The following is a 16,051-nucleotide window of genomic DNA, read 5'->3' as shown; positions in this document are numbered from 1 at the left end:
GCCTGGGGTGTAGACCAGGCCTACTGGGGGAAGCCTCCCCTGGTAGACCCAGTCCACCCTGGGAAAGCCTGCGTCGGCAGGGGCGGGGGACCTCCGAGAGGTGTCAGGCAGCAGCGATGGCCGGAAGGCTTCGGAAAATAAGGTTTAATTTTTTTAATTTACTTTAATTTTTTTGGGGGGGGTGTTCTTGGGCGGGTTACGGATTACAGGGTTTTCAATGCATTCCTATGGGAAATGCATTTTCAACCTATGGACTTTTCCACCTATGGACACCATTCCAATATGGATTAATTCCGTAGGTTGAGGGTCCACTGTATCTGTGTCCATTTTTGAAACAACGACAAAAATAAATTAGGCTCAATTCTAAGCATTTGAACAAATTGCTGCTTTTTAAAATTTTAACTCCCTGCATTCTTTACCATTGGCCATGTTGGTTAGAAGTGATGGGAATAGTAATCCAAAAGCATCTAGAGCACCACACTATATCCCTGTTAAAGCTGCCACATCTATATTGTTGAAGGTGTACCTAATCAGGTGTTAAATTCTGTTACCTTATTGGTATGGGTCTTTTTCTTCTTTGGTTGTTCTTCAGAACTACATTTTTCTCTCTTGTTACAATAATGTAATAATTGTATATTTAGAAGTGGAGGATTGGCAAGCAACCTTGTGGTCATCCCAGAAAGAAACTGGGCCCTTTGAGCATTCAGTTCCATCTGTAGATGTCTGAAGCATTAAAAAAGACTTAAAGAAACTAGATTTCTCTTGTGTCCCCAAGGAAAAACACCATGAGGGTCAAGACACAGCCGCCTTTGAAAATGGTATGCTATGACTACAAGCAAAGAAGGCCTTGCTGTTGAAGAATGCTGGTAATTTACTGTTCATTTCACAGTGCTGGAGGGTGGAAACAGAAAAGGCAGAGAAGCTCCACCTTAATCTTTGACAAAAATTAGAGAGGACTAGTTTTATGGTAAAACACTTCCTACTGCATAGGACTGAAACGAAAATATGCCAAAGGCATGCCAGGTATGCTGTCTCCCTGGAGGATGGATTAGGGAATTGGAAAAAAATATTGCCATCACTCATAAAACTGATGGATACATATCTCTTTCTTCTCGTCCATGTGGGTACAAATGACACAGCCAAGATGAACTCTGGGAGAAAGTGACCATGGTCTACTTGAGATCTTGATTTCAAAAGGGAAAAAAGCAGAATGTAACTGCACATATATGCTGGATTGTGGGAAAGCAAATTTTAAAAAATTGAGGACAATGATAAGTTAGGCCTCATGGCAGGAGATCCTAACAAGAAAAGGAATCCAAGATGGATGGTAGTTTCTTCAAAAGAAAATTTTAAAGGCACATCTACAAACAATTCCAACAAGGGAAAAAGGTGGAAGACATTAAAAAAAGAGACCAGAACAGAATTCAATGTGAAGTTCTGCACCAAAGCTTAACACAGGAAGAAAAAAGAAACAAAGGCAAAGTTACAAGATGTGGGATACTTGGCTCAGTGCAAGAAGGATCTTGGAATTTCTGTAGATCATGTGATGCAGTATAATGCAACTGCAAAAAGGCCAATATTATTTTAGGCTGCAATAACAGAAATATAGTCTCCACATCCCCTCTATTCAGCACTGGCTAAGCCTCATCCTGAGTACTGTATCCAGTTCTGGGTACCACATTTTAAGAAGGATGCAGACAAATTGGAACAAGTATAGAGGAGGGCAACAAAGATGATCAGACAATTGTAAACCAAGATCTATGAGGAAAGACTGAAAGAACTAGGCATGTTTAGCCTTGAGAAAAGAAGAGTGAGGGGAAATATGGTAGCACTCTTCAAATACTTGAAAGGTTGTCATGCAGAGGAGGGGCAGAACCTTTTCTCAATTATTTCAGACTTCAGGGCAAGCAACAAGAGCTCAAGTTACAGGAAGACAGATTTTAGTTGAATATCAAGAGAAACCTCCTTTCTCTTTATATTCAGCAATATGACAACTGAGGTGGTGAGAACTTCAGCACTGGAGATATTTAAGAGAAAGTTAGGCAACAATTTTACAGATTTACTGTAACTTGGACTCCTGCACTGAGCAGGAGGCTGGACTCTATGGCCTCCTAGGCCCCTTCCAACTCCTTTATTCTATGATTCTATGAATATGTTACCACCACCTGTTGCCTTATCCTTGTCTCCATTGTGAGTTTCCTCCTCCCCCATTCAAATAGCAGGCACTGAGGGCTGGAGCACCTTATAAGAGTTTGGCAAGTCCGTTCCTCTTTGTGAGCACTTCAATTTGGGTTCTCACAGCTCCCCTAATTGCAATAATAAAACCTGTCTAAAAATGGATCACCTTAATTTAATTTTCTTCATTGGATCTAAATTCTGGTTTAACTAGGTTCAACATCAGTAATTCTGCACCTTTAAAAACAATTATTGTGATGTAATAGTAAATGGCTGAATAGCTCATTGGTTTAGGTATCTGGTTGTGGAGCCAGAGGTTGGGAGTTCAGTTCTGTACTATGCTTCCTGTGAGAAGAGCCAGCCTGCATGGCCTTGGGTAAGCTGCAGAGTCCCAGGGTGCCCCTAGAAGAAGGGAATGTTAGCTGCCTAGAGTGGTCCTCACCCGACCAGATAGGCGGGATATAAATTAATTAAATAAATAAATAAAATAAACCACTTCTGTGCATTCACTAACAAGGAAACTCTGGAATGGGTCATCGTGAGTCAGAATTTACTGAATAGCACATGGTTATTATTTTAATAGTAAGTGTAACTCTTAATGAAAAGAATAAAGAATATACCAAGAATTAGAACGCCTGAAAATATTCAATAAGACAGAATAAATGTTTTGTTCATTACATATATTAATTGTGTGTTGTTGTTGTTTTAAACATCACCACTGAGGCTGGCAAATCATCACATTATTGGGCAAATTGAGGAAGACACTGCAGGCAGCAGATGCAGTCTATGTCATGAAAAGTCAGCAAATGGCTTATTATTTAATAGGAAGAATATGTGAGACTGTCTGTGCCATGTGCCAAAATAACTTGGTTATCTGTATATTATGCAACTTGACTTGGGTGGTGGCACAATTTATTGATCTGCTCGGGCAGTAAAATATCTTCAGACAGTCCTAATCACCATAAAGAAATATGAAGATACATTTCTGTTTATTTTACCATTAAGTCTCTGTTGGTATTTTTCAATAATCTTTAGAAGATCTGTGCAGGTAACTTGAATGCTGTGAAAAAACTGTAAAAGAGAAGGATTAGTATATTAATTTGAACAAAGAGACATGAAAACAAAGTTAAAGTAAGTTAACTGTCATTAATTAAACTGACAAATCTCCCAAGTTCAAACTTAAACCAATATCAGCCTGCATTATTAACTGTGCTGGGATATACCAGCAAAATTAGTAGTGTAGTAGTGAATAGAATGACTGGCAGGAGACCTGGGTTCAAAACCCTGCTTAGCCACAAAAACTCACCGGGGCTGTGGAACTGGTAAAGCCACTCATATATCTACTTACCTTGAAAGCCCTATTAGGATCCATATAAATCGGTTCCGACTTGATGGTACATAATAACAACACATAGCTGATGATATGTAAGCATATTTATGGTTACCTCTAATTTGGCATCTAACTCAGCATCATATGCTACCACATATTCATCTTCCTTCTTTCCAGTAACTTTGATTAGAACTTGTTTTGTTTTCCAGTATTTTTTCTGCATTTTACTGACTACTGATTTTTCTTCTGGATTACACTGCTTGAAGGTTTCCATAGAGTAACTAAAACAAAAGAGAAAAAAATCATGAAGTTCAATAAAGATGATAAAATTAAAGGAAAATGTTTCTTCAAGCAGTCATTCTGAGTTTTTCCAAAGAAGAGTGACTAAATATCAAGGTCCGATACCATGTACCTTTAAGAGTGTTAAAATGACTATGTAGATTGCAGGAAATTTGTCCTAAAATGAAAGTTATTTTTAAAAAATTCTAGCTTGAAAAAATAGTTTATGTTTTGCAAAACAATAAGCCAGCTCTGGCAGAGCAAGGTCAATGAATTCATAAAATCATGGCAATGTACTGTTTACTGCTTTTCAAGTAATGTTCTGTTTAGAATGGGTAAATATAGATATGAACTTATAGTAAACAAATCCCTGGCCTTGCCTCCTTGTCTAAGTGGTCAGCTGAGGTAGAAGGGAGAAGAGGACGCTGTAAACAGTGAGTGAACCATCATGCTGGGGAGGCGGCAAGGGAACCATGTGTCACCCAAGGAATGGGTGAGTGTGCAGGGGAGGTGGGTACCATTCCCAAACAATACCTGTGCAGGCACGATGACAACTCAGCCTGGATAGGGATGCCTTAATTTGTGCCCATCTCGATTTTTGACAGAAAAAAAGTCACATAGACGCCTAGACTAGGAGAAATGAAGGTAGCACTTTCATAAGGTTAACCATTTAGTCAAAACATACATATTTTATAAACAAAATCATCATAGGAACAACAGTCTGTCCATATTGTTGATATCATGGGGCAAAGCAACAGTGCCACCAGAAAATAAAGAATGGGATTTCCTCCTTAGATTTCTAACTGACTTGGCTGGGGTGAGCTTTTTTAGAATTTGTATGTGTGTGTGTGCATCTAAATATGCTAACAGGCTGAAGAATGTATTTTCTTTAATATGTTTCACTTCTGATAACTATGGTATTTTTAAGTAAGGCAAAAGACTACTTAAAGTTAGAATGTTTTTTAAATGATGCTGTCTGGATGATGCTTTTTATGTTTAAATGTACCTTGTTAGGCTATACTATGGTGTAAAGAAAATCATCTCACACTTAACATCAAAAAAACTAAAGAACTCATAATTGATTTTAGGAGGAAGAGAAATGTACATTTACCACTGTACATAAACGGTGAGGAAGTGGAGAGAGTTGGTAGTTTTAAATTTCTGGGTACTTACATCTCAGAGGACCTCTCATGGACTATAAATGCCAACATGCTAATAAAGAAGGCACAGAAGAGGCTGTATTTCCTGAGAATGCTCGGGAAGTTAAATTTATCACAGCATTTACTTCTGTCCTACTACCGTAGCACCATTGAGAGTGTCCTAACTTATGGCATTCTGGCATGGTTTGGGAGTAGCTCTGTAGCGGACAAAAAAGCTCTACAGAGAACCATTAAAATTGCCCAGAATATCATCGGGCTCCAGCTACCAACCCTGGATGACATCTTCACATCCCGCTGTCTGAGGAAGTCACACAGCATCCTGAGAGACTCTTCCCATCCTGCTTATAACTTTTTTGAACTGTTACCGTCTGGCAGAAGATATAGAACAATTAAGACTCGGACCACACGTTTTCTAAATAGTTTTTATCCTAGAGCTATAATTGCAATTAATAATGAGCTTAAAGACCACCAGTAGTGAATAATTAGTTGGACTGTGTTACTTGGCCTGAGGTGTAGATGTTTGTATTTTTAGTGGGGGACTTCTAGTGGGTGGGGAGTGTTTGGGGAATGTTATGTGTGTGCATGTGTCTGGACTCTGGGTGTCTGTGAATTTCGTTGTATGGTATACTGTGTATATACTTACAATGACAATAAATTATATTATTATTATTATTATTATTATTATAAGTTCTTATATTCTTAGATTGTATTGGAAATATTTTAATTGTTCGTTTCACTCTTAAAAGAGTTTTTACTCTTAAAAGATATGTTGCTCCTATATTTTGATTTAAGTTCAATTTTTGTATGTTTTTAAATTATGTGTCTACAGTTTTCTTCATACCTTTTCAATTCTAAAGTGATTTTGTGCAAATGGAACATAAATAAAATGTGTAGAAATAGACAAGCTGATGTCACTTTAAGTTATTTCAACAGTGAATATACTTATACTTCAATACTCGAATGAATATTAATAATTATTATCTCAGATTTTTTTTATTCTGGGATTAACCCTTGATTGGGATAAATGCCAACTGTAACAAACACAAATGTCTTTCTTTTTCCCTGGAGATCTTTGGAATTTTTGTAGGACTCCTAGGTATAGTCAAGCATATAAAATCTAGGTCTGATATTGTGTAGTACAGGATGCGTTCATACTACATTATATTACTGATCAGTAGTACACTCTATTAAGTATAAAAGACAACATAGGATTTTCTGACAGATAGGCCACAGTCAGTAAGGATGGGATCTCACCATTCTTCTACCCTGGTACTAAGTACAGGAGCTCCCCAGGGCTGTGTGCTAAGTCCCTTCCTCTATTCCCTGTACACACGATTGCACCCCACTGTATAACACCAATGCAATTATTAAATTTGCGGATGGTACGACAGTGGTGGGGCTCATAAATAAGAATAATGAGTCTGCTTATAGAAAGGAAGTACAAAGGTTTATACTTTGGTGTAAAGAAAATCATCTCACACTTAACATCAAAAAAACTAAAGAACTCATAATTGATTTTAGGAGGAAGAGAAATGTACATTTACCACTGTACATAAACGGTGAGGAAGTGGAGAGAGTTGGTAGTTTTAAATTTCTGGGTACTTACATCTCAGAGGACCTCTCATGGACTATAAATACCAACATGCTAATGAAGAAGGCACAGAAGCGGCTGTATTTCCTGAGAATGCTCGGGAAGTTAAATTTATCTCAGCATTTACTTCTGTCATACTATCGTAGCACCATTGAGAGTGTCCTAACCTATGGCATTCCGGCATGGTTTGGGAGTAGCTCTGTAGCGGACAAAAAAGCTCTACAGAGAACCATTAAAATTGCCCAGAATATCATCGGGCTCCAGTTACCAACCCTGGATGACATCTTCACATCCCGCTGTCTAAGGAAATCACACAGCATCCTGAGAGACTCTTCCCATCCTGCTTATAACTTTTTTGAACTGTTACCATCTGGCAGAAGATATAGAACAATTAAGACTCGGACCACACGTTTTCTCAATAGTTTTTATCCCAGAGCTATAATTGCAATTAATAATGAGCTTAAAGACCACCAGTAGTGAATAATTAGTTGGACTGTGTTACTTGGCCTGCGGTGTAGATATTTGTATTTTTAGTGGGGGACTTTTAGTGGGTGGGGAGTGTTTGGGGAATTTTATGTGTGTGCATGTGTCTGGTCTCTGGGTGTCTGTGAATTTCGTTGTATGGGTATACTGTGTATATACTTATAATGACAATAAATTATTATTATTATTATTATTATTATTATTATTATTATTATTATTATTATTATTATTATTATTATTATTATTATTATTATTATTATTATTATTATTATAGATCTTTAGTACACTGAGTAATTAACTCTTCCAGTCTGTAAGCTTCCCTGCATTATTATTTCTCTGTTATAGATCTATGTGTAAATCAGCATGCACACAGAGAAATGGATCAAGTCAAAAAGTAACTTAAACAAAATATGTATATGCATTAATATTATTTCTGTATGTGATATATCTATAGTGTATGTTAAGTACTAAAAATTCTGCCTAAATAAAATACAACAAACAAAACTATATATAAATTACCACTTAAATTCTAGTAAGGGAAGCAAAACAGCAACTGACGAGTACAGTACTGCTAAAATAATTGCTGTATTTTTCCGTGTATAACACAATACTTTTTCCTAATATAGTTAGAGCAAAAATTGAGGGTTGCCTTATACACGGAAGTAAGCTGAACCACTGGCACGCAGAGCCCTCTCTGTGGGCATGCAAGCTATGCTGCTGCTGCTGCCCATGCCAGTCCGGTGCAGGGCGCAGTGCCACTTGCTGCCGGGACTCAGCTCAAGTCGCCACCTTGTCCCCTGCAAGAAGGTAGCCCACGGGTGGAGGCGATTGGGCAGTGGCAGCAGGAGGAGGAGGAGGTGAAGCCGAAGGAGGAGCTGTACTCAACCACACCTCGTGGCTGCCCATTGACTGCAGCTCCAGCTCGAGCTCACGCCACTGGAGCCGCAGTCAATGGACAGCCGCAAGGGGCAGCCGAGTGTGGCTCCTCCTTCGCCTCTTGCTGACATTGCCGCCTGATAGCCTCCTCCAGCACCATTCACAGGCTACCTTCAAGCAGGGGACAAGGTGCCAGCATGAGCTTGAGCTGAGCCCTGGCAGCAAGCGTTGCTGCGCCCTGCACTGGGCTGGCATGGGCAGCAGCACCAGCATGGCTCACTCACTCTACTGCAGTGCTGGAGCCACAGCCATGGGCAGCAAATCACGGCTCTTCCTCCGCATCTGGCTGCCACCGCCGCCACCATCACCTAATTGCCTCCTCCAGTGCCACTGCCAGGGCTCAACTCAAGCTCACTCTGCCACCTTGTCCCTTGCCTGAAGGGAGCCCACGCGTGGCACTGGAGGAGGTGATCAGGCAGAGGTGACAGCAGCAGCAGGAGGTGGAGGTGAAGGAAGAGCCGCACTCGGGCACCCCTCAGCACGCATCGTGGCTGCTCACTGACTGCGACTCTGGAGCCGCAATAGAGCGAGTGAGCAGGGTGGAGCACAGTGCAGGAACCTTGGGTGAAGGCCTTGCCTATATTTGTGGAGGTGGGAAAAGGAATCCCCTGGGCAGCCCTCTGGAGGACGCGCTGGCCTAGAGGGTGCCCGTTGATTTGGGCACTCAGGCTCAAAAGGTCAAATTGGGAGCATCTTATACACGAGGGTATCTTATACACTACACGGTAATATATTAAACCCACATCTTCATTTATGTAAATGTTTAAACAGATGATACTGTTTTAAATGTACTTAAACCTTTTATATTCAGCTTTTTATCATATATGCAAGGTAGCTAATAAAATGAATTAAAATAAAGATGTAACAAAAAATTGAGATAAAACATCAGAACCACATCCTGTGGAAAGAAATTACTCTTCCCAAGTGATGACTTTTTTCCAAAAGCAGAGAAAAGAAACATGTACATCAAGCAAAATTGTATGCCAAAAAGAGTAACACATCATAAAAACAAAAATGACATGTGACTTCCATGTTTGTGGGAGGGCCCAAAGCATGGCCCTCTGACAAAGTACTTGCAAATGGGCATATTTTCACACAAGAATGGCCCAGACTGTTTAAGTGAGCAGTAGGCAAATTCAGTGTTATCTGAAGGCCAATCCCCTCTCCCAGCACCCATCATAGGATGTACCTCATACTTAAATTGAAAGTGCCCAGGAGCTCACTTCTTCTTTCCTAGATGCATTGTTTTTGGTCAATAGGTCTGTCTGGAGAAAGGCACATATTTTGTTTCAAAAGAAAGTCATGGGTCAATAACAGCATGTTGAATAATGTCCTGGAACAACACCAGCGTTACACAGCTCTTTTCCGCTCGAGTAAAATAGACAGATGGCAAACCCAGATAATTTATATTATTATTTTGGTATTGTAATGGTTCAACAACATTAAAATTGCATTATATACTGTACAAGTAAGCAAGGCTTTCATTTGCAAAGAGAAACACAGTAGGACCCCTGTATTTCCTGTTTTAATGTGGTTTCACTTAGCTGAGGCTAACCACAATCCAAAATGGACAGCCCCCTCATCATCTCCCCTCCCTGCCTCTTCAGGCCAGGGAGCAGTAGCACATCCTATCAGCAGCTGTTTTAAGGAATGGAACTGAGTCCTCATTACCTCTGACAAGACAGGCTGCCAGCAGCTCAAGTGCTCCTCAGCGCCTTACTCCTTGCCTTCTGCCCACTTGTCATTTGCATTTGGAAGGCAGTGTTCACTATTATCCACGGTTTCAGGCATTCATAGGGGGCTTGGAACCTATCCCCTACAGATACAAGAGTCATACTGTACAATATGAATTGTTGAAAATTCCTACATGTCTTGCATTGTAGACCCTAAATCATGTAGTAGAGATTATTTCCAAAGTCCCTTTGAAATACTGTATACAATATGATTCTGTGTCTGTAGATTTTTAGTATGTGAAGGATGGGCTAAATTCCATACTGTCTTTGTTTTTGTTATTTCAGCTTGTCTTACTTTCAGACTTGCTTTCAGCTGGAAGCATAAATATGTTCTGTTTCCAGTCTTTTTAATAATTAGAACATCTCATGGTTTGTCTACACAGCTAGGCTGGAGCTAGCAAAGTAGGGCCAAATCAAAACAGTTGGTTTGTTTCAGGCAATCTCCTGTGCTGGAAATGAACCAGAAGAGAGCAATACTAACCACACCAAGAAAGTAGAAGCCCCTGACAGGAGCCAGAAAAGTGAGGTCTGGTTTGCTCCAGCAAAGAAATTATCTGATCACTATCTTTAGGAGCAAACCATCTGGTCCCTGCAGCAGACCAAACACCAAGCCAAACAACATGTAACCAACCTCCTGAACTACGTACTTAGAAATTTTAGAAGTTCATTTTGTGAAAGCACTCTAGCAAAATTCGACATACCGCTGTGAATTTAAAACTCAGGCAGTCAGAGGGCTGCATAAAGTAAAATTTGAATTTTAGAGAAAGTCCACTATGACATTGGGAACAATTCTCTTACATTGGATCATTAATAAGAAAAAAAGAGAGAAGTAATTGTCCTTTAGAATAAACCACTAGGTCTAAGTGTCTCTGGGATTACAGTATTTCAGGATAACTACTTGGCCTTTCGATGCATTAAACAAGTTTAAAACAAAAGAATTTTACTGATATTTTACAGTTGTATTTCAACTGTTTGAAAGGAAGCACAGTTTGCACATTGTATTACAAGATAATCTTGTGATGTGACACCCAGCAACTTGATACTCAAGCTTAGTTTAACTTGATCAGATCAACTTTCCATGTCAGATAGATGCCACTGATTACTGTGGTCCTCTCTGAAATTAAATGCTTAAAGAGCTACTTCAGATTGAAACTATTATAGATTTTGAAAGGTTTTCTTCAGAAGGTTACAGTAGTCTTTTTCCTATGTTAAATAATCTCAGCTGTGCATGTCTGGTACTACAAAAGGAGTAGGAAACTGAAAGGTAATGTTGTCTAATTCTCCACCATAAAGCTAATATAGTAATCTCAACCTTGGGTCCCCAGATTATCTTGGACTAAAACCCAGAAGCCTTCACCACTAGCTGTGCTGGCCAGGCTTTCTGGGAGTTGTACTCTTAATATCTGGGGACTCAAAGTTGGAAACCACTGGGCTAATATTTTCCCCAAATTTTACTCAATTCCAACTGCCATGTCTACGGAAAGAACAGGTTAATAATAATACCTGTGCTATCAAGTCAATTCTGACTTATGGTGATTCTTTTCAGTTTCTAGGTAGAGGGTACTAAACAGGAAATCCCTAACAACACTGGTTCATGTGTTGATAATCTTGAAGATAGATTATTACGTTGCTCTCTACATGGGGCTGCCCTTGAAGGTGGTTCAGAAGCCACAGCAAGTGTAAAACACAGCAACTAGTCTGGTGTGTGGAATATTAATATATGATCCCATATCACCTGTCCTGGTGTGTTTATACTGACTGCTGGCATGCTTTTGGGCCAAGTTCAAGGTGCTGATGTTGATATTTAAAGTCTCAAATTGTTTAGAAAGCCTTGCTACTTGTCTGAGCACCTCTCCCTCAGAATTACCACCTGTCCCACCTGCACCTCATAGACTGGGATGTTAAGGGTGGCCACTCCAAGGGAGGGCCAGAAATCAACAACACAAAACCAGGCCTTCTCTGTGTTGGCCACATTGTTATGGAATTTGCTCCTGATAGAGATGTGACTGGCTCCTTCTGTCCTTGGCTTCAGATAACAACTCAAAACGTGGCTATTCACACAGGCTTTTCAGAGTCTTAGCTCAAACTAATTTAGTTTTTGATCACCTATACCCTGTGAATTTTGGAATAACTGTTGCTATTTTACCATCATCAACTGTATCTTTGTATTGTTTTATTTATATGTATACATATTTATTTATTCATTAGTTGTTTTATTCTTAGAGATTTGGTTTTGTGTGATGTTTTATTAGTTTATTACTCTAGCTTTACTATATATTTATATTATGTTATTGTAAGCTGCCCAGAGGTGGCCTGGCTAGTAGATGGGATCGAGGGAGAGATCCCACTCACTGAAAGACTGTAGCTTAGTGTAATAACTTGCCATGAAAGTAGACTCATAGAATTTATGGAATTTACATAACGATTTATTCACCGGATCCCTACTAGTTAAATAGGTACACTATAGCTGTGACTATCCTAAGGAACAGAATTTCAACTATAATGAGTTCAACTGAGTTTACTCACATGTAAGCAAGTTTAAAATTACAATCTTAACATATGACCAGAAGATCGTCCTGGGAGACATGAACACTGCCATACCATTGCAACTTGCAGTTAAATGACTCCCATTATTCATTCAGAAATGTTTAATTATCCTGGGAAGATGTGTTTCAAGTGACCACATGCCACATAGCCCCCTTTCCTCTATTATTATCATCCTCTTACTTGCCCCCTTTGCTGACAAATTATTTTAAAAAAATATTTAGCAAGTAAAATAACACATTTAAATATTTTACATACAGTACCTTGAAAATCATATCAGGGTGGCCACAAGGTGGATACGGCTTTATGGCACATAACAGTAACAGTATAAAGGAGACTGAGAAACTTTGTATAGCTGCTTGAAGGGCAAATATGGTACATGCGACTGTGTTCAACAGTGGGAGTGACATCCAATCAGCAATAGTACCAGGATACTTTTATAAGGATTAATTCAGCTCTCTGCATGTTTTGCTCCTTCAGCAGGTACACTGCCTGCAGTTGTCCCTTCGGAAGGAAACACAAGTAGACAAGGAAACACAAGCAGAGGAGCCCAGCCCAGAAACAATAGGCCCATTGTGTGCTCAAACCCAGGGTTCTTTTTCCCTTTCCTCCATCTTCTCCCTCCTTATGCGGGTTACAGGTGACCCATGTTGAACCCAGAGGGCAGAAAAGCCCCCACACTCCTGATGGGTCTTCCTGCTAGGGGTGCAGCAAGCAAGGATGCAGTTGTGGTGAATCCCAACCACCCAGGAAAGCAGCAACAGTTTCCCAAAAACCACTTCGCTTTTAACCAGTGAAAGAAGAAAGAAAAGCAGAAAACACACACTTTTATCTATTGTACCGTTCAGGATGATGCGATGCACCGTTAAGGGGGTGTAAGTAACCAGTGCCTCACAGGCAAATGCCCGTCCCCCCCCCGTCAAAATTAAAAAGGAAAGCGACCTTCGGAAGACACGAAGCAAAATAAATAAATAAATAAAAATTAAAAATTTCATTTACTCCCGAAAGCTCGTTGTTTATGTCGTTTAGGAAGCGCTGCTAAAAAGCTTCTCGTGAGGAAGAAAGAGCTTGGGGCTCCCCTCTCGCCGCCGTCTCTGAGGCGAAGAGCTGCCTCCCTTCCGCAGCGCGTCAGTAAATTGACCTGTTTGGATGGGGGGGGCGGGGGCGGCGGAAGCTGATGGTTTTAAATCAACTTTCGCGGTGGGCCGCCTCGCCCACGTCGCGGAGTGAGGGGAACCACCACCACCTGTCCTCCCTTAAATTAAAAAAAACAAAACAACGAACGGGAACCGCCACAGGACGTGCCTTTCCTTCCCGCCCGAAGGGGGCAAGACGCAGCGGGGGGGGGGGGAAGAAGGATTTCTGAGGCGACAACGACGGCATCCTAGTAACGGGGAGGGCGCGGGCGCCGATTCACCCGCTGTGGCGGCCCTTTTCCCTGCGGAGGATTTCCCCCCCCCGCCGCCCTAAGTCACGGAGGACCCTGCGATGGCGGAGAGGAGCGAGGCTGGAAAATAAGCCCCTCACGCCCCGCGGCGCCTCCTTCCCCCGAGCGGCCTTAGCAACGTTTTCCCTCTGACGGTGCGAGGAGGCTCCGCTCCTGGGGTTGGAAGAGTCCCTCCGGCCACGCTCATCCACAGGCGCTCCCGTGCCTACGTTACACCCTGCTGACACGTGTTTTTTTTTTAAAAGAGCATTAACCACAGTCTTTCGTGATGGAGACTTTTCAGACGATGCTTTGAACCGCTTTCTTCCTCGAAGAGAGTGTAATAGACACATACATCCCTGAGTGATGTAGGTCCTTAGGTCTGCTCCTATGCATTTTCCAAGATTCCCAGAGGTCAGGAGCGCAAAAACTTAAGAGAGTATATGCCAAAAATAATCTAAACATTTCAGGGAATATTGAAGGGGGAGGGGAATAGGATGTTTGGGAATTAACTGGAGATGGAAAAACCTGCAAGGTGGGGGTGGAGAGCTACCTTTTCTTTCATTGATCGCCATGTTTCCTTAAACAGTTTAGCCTTTAAGGCGTGTTCAGCTGGTAGAAAGGATGTTTACTTGGAACCCCTCCTCTCATTTTCTGATAAAACTACAGGGAAGCTTTGCTGTGTGAGTGTTTTCGGGTTTAATTAACATCTTATCCAAATAACTGGGATGCCAGAAGAATAGGTTTTCCAATGAAATAAAATGCACAGGGATATGGGAATTTCTATATAAATGACAAAGTAGAACTTAACTCCAGTGCTGCAGTCAATGTGCTCCAGCATATTTACCTGGAAGAAAATACAGTACTGTATTCTGAAATGAGGTCAGTGTTGAAATGTTTATCAGAAAAGGCAAAATTCATGGGTCTTTCTCCCTTCCAATATTTGCCATTATTCCTTATCACCACCAGTTTGCTCACATCCCACCCTCTGTCTGATTCCATTGTTCTTTCTGCTGCCAAAAATCTGCTCATCCTGCACTTTAGATCTCTGACCACTGGATGTGTGGGTGGATTACCACTTCCTCTGCTGGGGTGCCATGACTCTCAACTCTACTGTCTTCAAGAATGAATTCATCTTCTCTCTTGTTCCAAGATCTTGTTGCTCTGTGTTTTATTAAAAGTGCTCAGATTATGAGTTGGACTTTTTAAGCTGTTATTTTTTAGTGTCTATACAGTTTACTATTTTTTCATGTGATTGTTGACTTGTACATTGCTGAAGGCTTTTTATATGTTTATATTGCATTTATATAATTCAGGTGAAGGCAAAGATGTTTCAAAGGGAATTTCAGTCCCTTCTGTGAAAAATAAGGTTTTAATTATGTATTACAATTAGGATACAAATAAATAAGAGATAGCCTTATTCTCATCAGCCACAAGCCTGGGGAACTTGTAGCCCTCCAGATATTATTAGACTCCAATTGACAATTAGCCTGGTCAGTGCCAAAGCTTGATGTGAATCATAGTTTAGCAACATTTGAAGGACTAAGGTTTCTGCATCCTTCCTACTAGTGGGGTGAATATAATAAAATATGATAAACAAACAAGTCAATAGGATTGATTTGTTTTTACAATAGCCCCCTTCACTGTCATTCTCTCATTGCACAAAAGCTGGCCAAACTCAGGATCTGGGTCTAATGATGCCCCATAGGAAAATGATTTCTGATTATCGCGACCAACTTCATTGCTTTCACACAAACAAACAACTCAACCCTTGCTGTTATCTTTGTCACTCTAATAAAACATCTGTATTTACCGTAAGTTAGAATTTTTAAAAAATCCTTCAAAATGTCTAAGTCTGATCCTCTCAAGAAGCTACTTTCCCAGAAAAGAATGGCAGTTGCAGATGGAACTGAAAGTCCTGAAGCTTCAACTTGGAAAATTCTCTCCTACATCCTCAAGAGAGATAAGACTAGCACTGATCTTGCTTTTTTCCCCCTCTTTTTTCGGGGGTGGGGGAGAGGGGAACATTCATTTTTGCTAAGCCAATTGAAAATTTATGGCCAGTACCCTATTGCAGAAAATCAATGGAAGAGCAATCCCTTTTCCTGGGAGGATTCTGGGACATAGTAGCTTATCCAAAAAGGGGGCGTGGTGGCGCTGTGGGTTAAACCGCAGAAGTCTCTGTGCTGCAGGATCAGAAGACCAGCAGTTGTAAACTTGAATCCACGTGATGGAATGAGCTCCTGTCGCTTGTCCCAGCTCCTGCCAACCTAGCAATTCGAAAGCATGTAAATGCGAGTAAATAGGTACCACCTCAGTGGGAAGGTAACGGCGTTCCGTGTCTAGTTGCACTGGCCACGTGGACCACGGAAACTGTCTTCGGAAAAATGTTGG

At 40.8% G+C, this 16,051-nt stretch overlaps 1 protein-coding gene across 7 annotated transcripts in view; it reads right to left on the bottom strand.

Moving 5' to 3' along the window:
- ICA1L (islet cell autoantigen 1 like) overlaps positions 1-13,369 on the bottom strand; it is a 65,810-nt gene extending 52,441 nt beyond the window's left edge. For 5 of the 7 annotated variants that reach the window (XM_020810328.3, XM_072978656.2, XM_072978652.2 and 2 more), the window contains exons 1-4: positions 13,231-13,369; positions 9,144-9,219; positions 3,621-3,786; positions 3,174-3,246 (exon numbers count right to left, since the gene is read on the bottom strand). In XM_020810328.3, the coding sequence (XP_020665987.3) occupies positions 3,174-3,246; positions 3,621-3,786; positions 9,144-9,148 (244 nt within the window). In that variant the 5' untranslated portion in view covers positions 9,149-9,219; positions 13,231-13,369. Of the gene's footprint in view, positions 1-3,173; positions 3,247-3,620; positions 3,787-4,318; positions 4,389-9,143; positions 9,220-13,230 lie in introns of those variants that run through there. The other 2 variants (XM_020810334.3, XM_072978643.2) reach the window with 2 other exon arrangements.
- Positions 13,370-16,051: the final 2,682 nt, after the last annotated feature.

The sequence above is a fragment of the Pogona vitticeps genome, chromosome 1 (assembly GCF_051106095.1).
Source record: "Pogona vitticeps strain Pit_001003342236 chromosome 1, PviZW2.1, whole genome shotgun sequence".
NCBI lineage: Eukaryota > Metazoa > Chordata > Lepidosauria > Squamata > Agamidae > Pogona > Pogona vitticeps.
The sequence above is the reverse complement of the archived record's forward strand: the minus strand, read 5'-3'. Positions and strand labels throughout refer to the sequence as shown.